Source organism: Zootermopsis nevadensis, unplaced genomic scaffold (genome assembly GCF_977971745.1).
Source record: "Zootermopsis nevadensis isolate Lab colony 2312 unplaced genomic scaffold, Znev_1.0 Znev_ptg000028l, whole genome shotgun sequence".
Lineage (NCBI taxonomy): Eukaryota > Metazoa > Arthropoda > Insecta > Blattodea > Termopsidae > Zootermopsis > Zootermopsis nevadensis.
In genome coordinates this window covers 24,507,264-24,519,287 of record NW_028259160.1, presented here as the reverse complement: position 1 = coordinate 24,519,287, position 12,024 = coordinate 24,507,264, and the positions used below count along the sequence as shown (strand labels likewise).

Genomic DNA, 12,024 nt, shown 5'->3' with positions numbered 1-12,024 from the left:
CGTGATTTTACACATCTCCGTGAACACGCCAGCCTTCTATAGTAATCGATTTGTTGAAGATGACTTGAAACGTCGGGAAACTTATACAAAAAGCAACATCCGAAAAGAAAATTTGTGTAAAAATGTTCTTAGCCCGCGAGAACCTGGAATCGCGCACCAATTATATTTTTTCTGTCGGACGTTTCGGTATACGACTGTCAAAATTGTTTACTGCTATGAAGCCTTTTATTAATAAAATACGTACGCTCAGTTAGTTGTGTGCAGTCAGGATTTTGGGAAATGCGTCCTCATGTCGAGTCACGCGTCTCGTGTTGGCGCTCCTTCACTGATGCTGGAGCCACTGAGTAAAAACACGGCCTTCGGCGCGTTCTTGAGCGGGCCGAACGCATGGGTCTCGAACCAACACCGTCCAGCGCGCGGAGCCAGGGCGACGCCTTGTCTTGATGGTGACTCATAGCACGCATTTCCCCACGGATTCCTCATGGTTGGTAACCCTGTGTAAACCGGACCTCCCGTCGCACTAACTCGTCCGTTCTGCTCGCACGCGAATAACTTTCGTGTGAAATACAAATCGGCAGCTCGCGGCTTTACCTGGTAGCATTTGTGCACATAAAGTCGATGATTTATTTGTAACAGCGTTAAGAAATGTTTCTAGAAGCTTCTCTCCGCCGAACTGTTGGTTAAACCGTCGTATTGTTGCGTTGCAGATGGAGGAGGACCCAGCGCCTGCCCCGGAGGAGGGCTACCTGCTGGTCCGAGTTCACGTACCAGAGCTCAACGTGCAGAAGTGCCTCCAGTTCCCGCGGGACCAGCTCGTCTGGGACGTGAAACAGCAGTGCCTCGCCGCGTTGCCAAAGGTACGCCTAACGGCAACACTGTGACGCCGTGCTCAACCCGCTTTGTCATTGTTGCCTGGCTTTCCTAGTAGGGACGGAGGCAACAGTGAATCGCGCATGCGTAGTCTACAAATAGCGCACGTGTAGTGTCAGAGCGATCAGTGTTTTTTCAAAACAAATTGTCTCGTGGCATCGATTACGCTCTTTCTGGGCTAGGATTCTAAAACGAGTCGTTCAGATATTGTCACGTGACGTGTGGCTGTCTTTGAACCAGTCGGCGCGTCTCAGCTACAGCCACCGTCCACGTGTTGGTGATTTTAAGCATTTTAGTGCCGAGATTTCTGCAATAACTTGTGTGTTGGGCTTTGGAAGTAGAAGAAGCAGGTTCTATCCTCGGAAGAAGCGATGGAGCGCGGGAAATGAACAACGCGACTCGTCAGACGGTTAACAGTGTTGCCAACCGCCGGACTTCGTGCGGCCAAATATTTCCTCTTACAAGTGGGACAGTAGAATTTAAGTTTCGAGGGAAATGTCAGCAATAACTGAGTTGGATGACTCGACAGAAGATGTGCTGCTGGGACCACGTGATTTTTTTACGTGCTCATGGGGAAAATCTTCCGATACGAAGAAACATGGTATGGAAAATCTTCCGATACGAAGAAACGCGGTATGGAAAACTTCCGATATGAAGAAACGCGGTATGGAAAATCTTCCGATACGAAGAAACGCGGTATGGAAAATCTTCCGATACGAAGAAACGCGGTATGGAAAATCTTCCGATACGAAGAAACGCGGTATGGAAAATCTTCCGATACGAAGAAACACGGTATGGAAAATCTTCCGATACGAAGAAACGCGGTATGGAAAATCTTCCGATACGAAGAAACGCGGTATGGAAAATCTTCCGATACGAAGAAACGCGTATTGGAAAATCGATCCTGTCGGTGTAACAGAGACATCCCACCTACAAGCTCATAGAAGACTCTTGTAGTTGATACAGCTCGTTGAAATGAACAAGCCGGAGCATAAAAAATTATGAAGTAATTTTGTATTCTGCTTACAATTAGCCTGCAGCGGCCGACTGCATGTGCATGTGTGTGATCTTGCAAGGCTGCAATTTGTACGTCCGTCTGTCCCCGAGTCAGGAGGCAGCGCCTTCGTTACAGATGCCTAGTCTAGTAGGAGAGCAGAAACAATCGACAGTCTATGTCGCGAAAGAGTGCTGCCAACGCTGCAATACTAACAAGCAGTGTTGACTGCGAAAGTTTTGGTACTCGGAGCCGTGTTCTACGCCTACACGAAACCTTTTGATGGAGGAGGATGATATTAAAATGGTTGTAGATTGGGGCTTTTAACAAGTAGATGGTTCTGACGCCAAGTTTTGTTGGGTTGGCGTTGCAAAAAACATTGGCCGCTCTGTAGCGGGCATTACATATTTGTTTGTGTTCTAATGCTGTGTTTTGTGTTCGCTTTTCCCGTAGGTGGCCACATGGTTCAGGGTAAGCAGCACTATTTATTACTGTGTTGTGTTTTGTTGTGGCGGTCGATTAGACGTCCGGTTATTGGACTGGATCTTTAATCACCGATTAACATTCCTCGATTAGAGATGCATGTCGATGTTGTTCAGACCTTCTTTTCTTTGTACTCGTCGCTACGATCCGGGCGTGTCACATTTTTCTATTCCTGAAACTTTTGTCGAGTTTTAGGTTAGGTTATCTTAGGACCTCAGTAACAAAATATCCGTTTAGGGAGCTTACACGACTGTTTCATTCGGAATTTTGATTTCGAAGAAGGTTTTATAAAATCAGGCACCTTGTTGCACAGGATGTACTTTTAAAAACGCCAGTCCAACAACAGTCTACGCTGCAAATACGAAATCAGAAGCAGGTCCACCAACCCCCGCGCAATAAATGGACTCTCCCGATCTCCCCCCGTGATACTCAGATCAAGGTCACCGTGTTTACTAGGCTGCTGCTCGCGCCAGCTGCGCAGATACACGCATGGGCGGACAGAAATCGTTTGCTGCTGTTGGCAACAATGGGTATCCTGATTAAGACGACAATACGCCGACTGGTAACGCAATTTCTGGAAAGAATAAGTGTTTTTGTCTGCAGGGAGCGCTCGTATCGATTTCAATTGCCACGTCGTTCAGTGCGTGAGGAGGGAGTTCGTGTGTAGTAGCGAGGGTCGCGTTCTGAATGGGAGGTCCTGTATTTGCTACACTTTTGTATAAAACGTCACAGTCGCCGTAATATTCATTCGTGACGCGTGCATTTCTTTAGAAGTTGAGAGGACTAATCAGCTCCAGTGCGCAGTCTGTCTTGAAAGCAAACGGAATACTAATTGCGAAGTTCTTCATTAGGTATGTACCCCCTCCCCCTTTCACTTTCCCGCCGCCGGCACCCTCACTCAAACACAGGGCGGGATTTATAGTCGTGGGGCCCTGGGACAGTTCAAAATGTGGAGGCCCCTGTCAGTAAAAAAAAAAAAATTAGGTTATGTTCCAATTACAAAATATATCGGAGATGAAACTAACCAATTTTTACTAATTTTGAGCCCCTAAACACGAAAATGACGTTCATTTTGAATCATTGGTTCGCATTTCGAAGATATTCATACCGAGCTGTTCCGCTCAATTTTTCGTAATTTTACGTACTTCGGAAACAGCCTGTACAAGGGTGGAGAAGGTTTTATTTCTTTCTACAGGTCTAGTCAACATCCCTAAGGTTCAGTTCTGTTTGGCAAACAAGTGTTTCTCTTAGGATACTTACGTAGTAAACTGCAGAAGCGTCGTTGCGAGTAATTAAATGAGAAATTTGTAACACTGAAATATACAAAATGTCGCTTGGATGTGTCAATAATCCTAACAACTTTTGTTATATCCGTGGAGAAGTGACTTTTAAATTACAAAAACGAAACTCGACCCCCCCATCGTTTATTTTGGTTGCAAATTGGGTGGCACGGACAGGGCACGGGCCCCCCCAAATTTGCTGTCTGAAGTGTTTTTCAAATCCAGGAGAAGCCTTCAGGTGCCCCTTTCACAAATTTCTCCGACTAAGTTAAGCTAAAATCAGAGAAGGAGTTTTCGTAGGTCCCCAAATAAGAAACCTGATTCTTGATGAACATTTTGACGGGGGAACCCTTCAAGTCAGGTGTTAGAAATTTTCTTGGAAACAACAGGGCGCCGGAGTGTAGGGAATCAGTAGACAAATTGTTGAAAACACAGAGTAAAATGGGGTACAGTGTCTCTTAAAATGCATTTCCTCCACTCTCACCTGATAATCTTGGATCGGTTAGTGACGAACGTGGCGAACGATTTCGCCAAAGATATTTCTACTCTTGGAAGGCGTTGTCAGGGGAAATGATAGCTGATTCCTGCTGGTCGGTGGTAAGAGACGCCTCCGAGGTAAAAAACAAAATAATGGCCGAAAGACAACGTCTATAACGTAGACGAAAATTTTTAAACATTTGCGTGTCATTTGGACGAATTTATTGGTACAAAATATCTTCAAAACGCGAACTAACTAAGCTCTTTTATTGTCATTTTCGAATTTAGCGGACGAAAATACGTAAGAAATTATTAGTTTCATTTCCGATATATACAACTCATTAAAATTTGTTGTCTAGTGTTGTTTATAAATAAACAATAATAAAGTATAAATAAGTATCACGTGATCGTCTTCGGCGATGGTTACCAGGACGCCTTTCGCCTTGGATTTTGTGGTGGCCCCGGGGGGCTACCGCCGTGATCACCCCCCCCCCCCACTTAAATCCGGGCCAGCGAGTTTCACGTCCATACAACACAGTAGATAATATTACAGTCATATAAGTAATTTTAATTTTGCCACAGTCCCGTACGATTTAATTTATTAGCTGATTTGGTCTTCCATTCTGGTGAATACACGTGAGTCCACAGCAAATTATGTCATCTACGTCTAATACTAAATCATCTTGCGTCCGTGTTAAGTGAGGTTAGGTTAGGTTAGTTAGGTTAGGTAGGTTAGATTAGGTTAGGTTAGGTTAGGTTGGTTAGGTTAGATTAGGTTAGGTTAGGTTAGGTTAGGTTGGTTAGGTTAGGTTAGGTTAGTTTTTTTGGTTAGGTTAGATTAGGTTAGTTTAGGTTAGGTTAGGTTAGGTAGCTTAGGTTAGGTTAGGATAGTTTAGGTTAGGTTAGGTTATGTTAGGTTAGTTTAGGTTGGGTTAGGTTAGGTTAGGTTAGCACGACATGACCCACTCTCCGTTTGCGGACGGAAAGGTCTCTTGATGTGAATATAATGAATAATGACTCGCGGACGGCCGACAAGTGGCGGTTCTCCAATTTGGCTGTTGGGCGTCGTAAGAAACGAAAAACGAACGTGAAATGTCAGGAGTCCACGTGGTTCACCTCTGTCGAAAACAGTGGCAAGATAAAGTCCGATTTATTGGGTTTTGTACTGAACAGGCAAACCGTTCGTCATTTTTCTGTGGAAACTGAACGTCGAGTACAAAGTACAGAGTACCAAATCGTGATCAATTTTAATCGGGAGAAGTTGAAGTGAATTTATAAATTATGCGGTGTGGGAACACACTGGTCTTGAGATTTAAACATTTTCTAGAGGCAAGATTTGTGGTGAAAGTCTATTGTCTTTGCTAGTTTTATGTAATCTCTGGTGCCCAATTATCCTTTTGAAATGTTCTTCGTTCCTTTCTGAAGTTCCCTGACAAAACTTTCAGTTCACCTAAAACACTCTATAGTCTTAATCCTCAAATTCAGTTAAAAATATGACAACAATGACCTCTTAGTGTTTCAGTAAAAAGTAATCGATCTCTGGGCGGTAAAATTGTCGCTGTGATTATTGTTATGGCAGCACTGCGAAAACAAAGGACAGTTTGTTGGCTGCCTGACGTGGACATCCCGACAGATTCGCAGGCAGCTTTCGAAACTTGGATGATAATGTGGACGTCAGTAGAATCTGCGAAGATACAAACGAGGTTATCAGAATTTTCTGAGTTCGAGAAGCTTAAATTGTGGTTTGTCGAGAATTTTCAAAGCCTTCAGATCCAAGTCAAATGAATGTAGATGATTTGAACAATGCAAGCCATAAAACCAGTAGAATTTGCAGGAACGAGAAAGACAGACAAAAATATCGGATGTCTGTACAGAATCATAAACGACTTTAACAATGACTCTAAGGTTCTCTGCGATGAAAATGGTGATCTGCTTGTAGTTGCTTATTCACGAGATTTTGAATAGACGGAAAGTTCCATTGTCGGCCGTTGAATGCGCGTGCGTAGCTGAGCCATTAGCAACCCGAGGCCAGACCCTTTTGAGGTTAGGTTGGGACGTTATAAGTCAGCAGGCGATGACGATGATGAGATTTCTGCAGAACTGATCCACGCAGGAGGTAAAATATTTGTTAATTCTGTTTGGAACGGGAACGATCGATTATCCTTTTCTCAGTTTTTAACTTTGTATGTATTATTATTGGATATTTTCAGTGTGGATTTCGGTCGGCCATTGACGAAATGTTACGCGTTACAAATATCGGTGCAGTGGGAAAGTAAGCTACACCAGGATTTTGTAGACTTCAGGAAATCTTGTACAATATTCTCGTTGAATGTGGTATAACCATTAAACTAGTCAGGCTAATTAAAAAAAACTAAATTATAGTCCATATCAGTGGACGTCTCTCGAGAATGGGTTCATCATCTTTGCCTTTGGGGAGATCAGAGGAAACAAATCAGGTTTTTATTTGAATTGGGCACATCATTTTCTAGTCTGTGCTGATGATGTTAATTTATTTTGGCGAAATTATAAAAACGATAACGAAACAAAGAAGATATTATTAGACGCAAGCTTCGGAGTTGATCGAAAAGTACAAACAGAGGAAATTAAGAGCAGATTAAATTCGGCTAACCCTTGCCTCGTATTTTTCAGCCTAGAAGCTTAAGGATCAAAATGCAACCCGCTGTTCTTCTTTCAGTCGTGGTTTGGGCCAATGACCCTTCCCGAGGCAGAATTGTTTGGGCAGTCCACCTTTTCTGTGGGCGATCGAGGTCTCATTTTCCGCGGACATCGACAGAGGCGGCGTCTTGATTACACGCTCGTTCCGTAGTTTATGGTTGTCTCAGTTTCTTGTTACATATTAACAGCGCTTAGTTGTTTACTAATGGCTTTACTCGTTTTCCGTGGCCTCGGACATTCCAAAAAAGGCGCTCATAAAATTCGCTGGTTCTCTCTTGACTTGTTTTCGCCTAACCATTTATGTTCGTGACTAAATTTCTGTTGCGTCGGTTAGTCTGATGGTTTATAGACGTTTCAGAGGTGCTTGCTGCCTCCTAATCTCCCTATGAAACGTCGGTAGACTTCTACGAGACTGCTCGGCGCAACGACCAAGACGACATCCTTGAAATCCTAACCTAAAATCTCACAAATTTCCTTCGTACATCCGCTGAATTCATTCTGTTTACCTTTGAATTTATGTAACCATGTGCAGGTATGAAAATCTATTCGCTCGTAACGAATAGCGTCCACATTACATTTATGGACGTATATTTTAACCTTCGGATAGTTGTTTTAAGTTTAAAGCCCGCACTAGAGAGTTTTTTGAGGCCCGGCAGTTCACAGAATATGTCGTCGAAGCTCGGCTTTGACCGCCAGCGCATGCCCGAGTCACACGAGGTGATTAGCAGCGGGCAGCTTCTCTAAAGAAGTTCCGACCGAGAGTGAAGATCGCAAATCAGGCGAGTGGGGCGAAGCCCATGTTAGGCGAGTTGAAAGGAACGTAAAATCGTCGTGTACTTGATCTTGTCATGAGGGCGTGGAGGTAAACCTCGACAGCAGACGGAGGTGAGTGGCCGGTGCCCAGCTGGGTGCACAATCAGACTCGTGCCGGTGGGCAACGCCCCGTATTCACTGTGCCACGTTGTATCGCTACGCTCGCTGCGACCAGTCGGCTTTGAGAGAGCTCGTCAAATTTAATTTCTGTTACCTGGACGTTTAACTTGGCTCTGGGCAAAATATTTACAGGGTTTTGTCGGGGAAATTAAACTCGGAAAACTATGAAAGAGTCGGAATAATAAAAAAAAACTCTTAAAAGAATCTTAACAGCAGTTTATAGTGTGGAAGACATCAGCACGGAACCTTCATGTATAAGTGAGAGAAATAGAAGTTACACATTGGGCCACCAGGTTGCAGCAGTTACACCGACAGTAGTTGGTGAAAAGGCCTGCCCTTTTTTACGATGGGGTGCGACCAGCCTGTCTGTGCTGGACTGACGCCACTAGAGGGTCCATTGTTCATCCCCCAGTTGACACATGAGTGAACGTGGAGCGGTGAAACAAATGGATTCGGAGAAAAAGACTTGTCCCGTCCCAGTACTAACTTTCCTACCATAAATACCACTTGGACTGACCTGGGAACGAACCTGTGCCTCTACAATGAGAAGCCAGCGACTAACCGCCCGAGGTGGCACATCTTAACCTTTCCCCAAGTAATTTAATCGAACTCCATTGGATGTTTTAAGGAGATCGAACATGACGTTGTGCAGAAAGACACACATAACCTCCAATCACGAATGTCTTGCTGGGAGTTTCAATTGCATGGCGCATGCGCGTGTAAACATTGTTGTCACTTTTCATTCGCGACCACTTCGCTCTTGAAATGTTGTTACAGTCCTCGTTAGAATTGTGTATATTACGCCAACATTTTGTTATGTAAATTTCTGTAAGCTTTCTCTGCTAATTGAAATTGTAAGTTTACGAAGATGTAAGACAACTCATTTCAAGGTTAACGTCGCTCTGTTGCCTTGGAAAAACAAAAGAAGAGTATTTTTAGCAAGCAAACAGCCTTTTATTTCGATGTATGTGATTGTTGATGTTGACGTTTGAAGTGTAGCTTAGCTATCAGCCTACTTATCGAGCAGTAGCGCTCGGAATATGTCCAACGTCTATTTAGGCCTCCTAGTTCAGAAAAAATACGTCAGAGGTCTCTAATGTGAACCACGTGACGTGTTTTGTGTAATGGCCGCAGTGCGACTGCATGAGATTTCTTTTCCGTGTAGGCCTGCTGTTAAATGAAACGAGTTCAGCATAACGAGCGCTTAGGTTAAGTTTTAAAGATTTTCAAGAACTTAGCTGGCTTCTAATTATTTTATTCGCGCGCAGTGTAAAGGTGATGTCAGTTACAAGCAGGCTCTCGTAAGACAATTTCCAATTATCGAGACTGCGCTCATAATATTTTTTCTAGGATAGCAAAGATTTTACTGCCCAAAATAAACATGAATTGGATCAACTTTTATTACAACAAACGTCTAGACTTTTTTCTTATTGCTACGTGATAAATATACCATTGTGTTCTGAGAGTAAGGAGTGTTTATTTTTCTGTAATTATATGTAACAAATAGGCCTACGAGTGCTGCACATATATTTAAGATTACCCGTTGGTTTCGACGGGCCGTTCTCTATTTAAACCTTTTAAAACCCAATTGGTAACTATACCACCTGCATTAGCAACTTGTAAGTCTGAATTTTGACCACAGAATGTGTTTATAGGTTTGTTATGGCTGTCGGAATAAATAGCGATTATTTTCCTAAGCAGAATTTACGCGTTGTGTTTTCTTTGAGGTAGGAACTGAACTTGTAAATCTTATATAGACGAGCTTCGGTTTCAAATGGGAGTAATGTTACGTACCAAATTAACAAACTCCATGGGAGAATCGTTCTTATCGAGAAACTTGTAACGTCTTGAGCTTGTCAGGATATTAATAGAAGTCTGTCATCGCGTTAACAAGACCTTGCAGCTGGCAGTAACCTGAGCCAGATAAATCCAATCAAAACCCTCACATCGTCCCTTACCAGTGTCTTGGAAGAACATCTTCAAGGTAGAAGGACTTAAAACAGTGTCGCCGTGTAGACTGATGGACGTATACCGGCATTTCAGAGGTTCTTGCTGCCTCCATCGTCATGGTGATAGGAAGAGCGGACATCGCTGGAACTCCACAACTTTTCTGATTCCACTTGGCTGGAAACTTTCCAAGGTAAAAGAATCGATAGTCCGTTCTCTCGCGGCCCCTACGCCGACTGAACGTCGGGATCAAGACAGATTTTGTTTACCCTCCGACTCCTCCTCGCGAGGCTTCTGCCCCCCCCCCCCTCTCTTTGACGTACCCTTAAGACACCTGTCTCCGTGCCCACTGCGATGCGCTGATGATGGAGGCGGCAAGGTCGGTGGACTTCTACCAGACTACACGGCGCTACAACCCAGAAGACAGTCATCTTGAGACTCATCCACCATCACCTTGAAAACCTCAAATCCTACTCAGTACTTCAGTGGCTTAGGCCAATGGTATTCAACCTTTTTTGTTCGCGTACCCCCAGATATAATTTCTCTTCAACTTTGTACTCCCAAAGTTGTTGGTGTATAATTCAAGTTATACATAGTATATAATCTACATCTAAAATAAATTAAATAAATTACGTTACTGATTATTCAGTGTTTATCATAAAATAATATATATATTTTTTTTAAAATTTCACGTACCCCCGGAGGTACGCGTACCCCAGGTTAAATACCACTGGCTTAGGACACTTTAATATCAGATTTACTAAGGCTGGGTCCGAGGTCCGAGGTCCGAGGTCGTGTGGGGCAGGACTTCCCTGTTCCCGAGGGCCTTTTAATTTCGCGTGTACTCGTAGCAGCTGATTGTCGCAGGCCGTGTGATACGTCAGATGATAGGTCGTCGGCTTGTTACCGCGGTGGCCCGCGAGAGGTTCACGTGCTTGGGAAATGCGATGTTAACAGGTCAGCGCGGATTGAGTTCTTAAGACCAGTTTTTTTGGAACTTCGAAAATTGAACTACCAAAGTATCAAAACTTCGTGGAAGCTGTACGACACGTGACTATCAAGACATTTTTAGGTTGGTCAAACTGGGGTCACTGAGAACGAGAGGACAGGCTTTGTCGCAGATGATCTGCGCCGTACATGTAACGAGGTGTATGGGGAGATATGAAATGCATGCAAAAGTTTGGCTGGGAAGCTTGGAGGGGAGAGACCACTCGGAAGACCTAGGTATATACAGGAGGAAAAATATTAAATTTGTCTCGAGGAATTAGTGTTGGGGAGTGTGGATTTGGATTTATCCGGCTTAGGTTAGGGACCGGTGGCGGGATTTTGTGATCACGGTAACGAACCTTGGGATTCCATTAAAGGAGGGGAATTTCTCGACTAGGTATGCGGTGATACTCAGTTGATGATGGACACCGAGGACCGAAAATTAGTGGACTCGGCGTTGATTGTAAGATTGGCCAGGGAATATGAGTGTTAAATTATCGTCAGTGAATGTTTTCCGATTGAATTTGCTGTAAGGAAGTTCGAAGTTTGTAAGTTGGTATGTACGCTTGTGAAGTTGGTAGTGCGATGTGTAAAGTTCGTCAAGTAGGCAGTGAGATGCAGGAACGCGTGGAATGAGTGACATTGCAAGTGGTTGCTTGGGTTATGAAACACCTCGGACGTAACCTAACCTTCTGTGTGGACTGTCGTGAGGAAATGCTTTGTTCGTATTTGTTATACGTCATTAACATACAGCAGAATGCCATATGAAGTAATGCTATATTTCCTTACATGTTTCACAGATGCTTTCCATGAACTCAGTCAAATATATATATATATATATATTTTTTTTTTTTTTTGTGATATGATGTTTGAGTAGTAGCCGAAATTCTTATAAAATTTAGTCATTTGAACCTGTCAGGTCTGATGCCATAAATTTAACTGTCTGAAAGAACGTCTGTGTGTTTATCTCTCTTATGGTTCAATGGAATCTGATGTTTATCTTGTTTCGTGTTTATTCCCTAAAAGAAACTTTATTTCAGTCTAATATTGACGCACGTTCGATGATCCGAAGTGAAATCAATCAGATGTACGACATAAACGAATGAGAATTGTTGGTTAAGAGACAACATTGGCAACACTGTAGTAGGTTATTTGCAATTTCTGCTTAAAAATGTGACTAGTGTAATTTCAACAGTTGATCTGTACGCCGTGTCACCCCATAATTGTAGAGTCATTGGGACTGATTTTGAAATCTCTTAATTGTACCGAGAGAAATTGATCTTCCTTTCGCCTGCTTTTGCGTTATAACGTCCGCGAGGCGATGTCTCTTGTGTTATGTATAGCTTTTAGAACGTACTTACGCGCGCACAGACTCCT

General features: G+C 43.4%; 1 protein-coding gene across 9 annotated transcripts in view; it reads left to right on the top strand.

Annotated features, from left to right (window-relative positions):
• The window catches only part of Prosap (SH3 and multiple ankyrin repeat domains prosap), a 94,684-nt gene that overhangs the window by 51,040 nt on the left and 31,620 nt on the right, over nucleotides 1-12,024 (top strand). For 6 of the 9 annotated variants that reach the window (XM_087357452.1, XM_087357448.1, XM_087357451.1 and 3 more), the window contains 2 exons: nucleotides 708-857; nucleotides 2,318-2,335. In XM_087357452.1, coding sequence (XP_087213578.1) covers nucleotides 708-857; nucleotides 2,318-2,335 — 168 coding nt within the window. The remainder of the gene's footprint in view (nucleotides 1-707; nucleotides 858-2,317; nucleotides 2,336-12,024) is intronic. The other 3 variants (XM_087357453.1, XM_087357449.1, XM_087357446.1) reach the window with 1 other exon arrangement.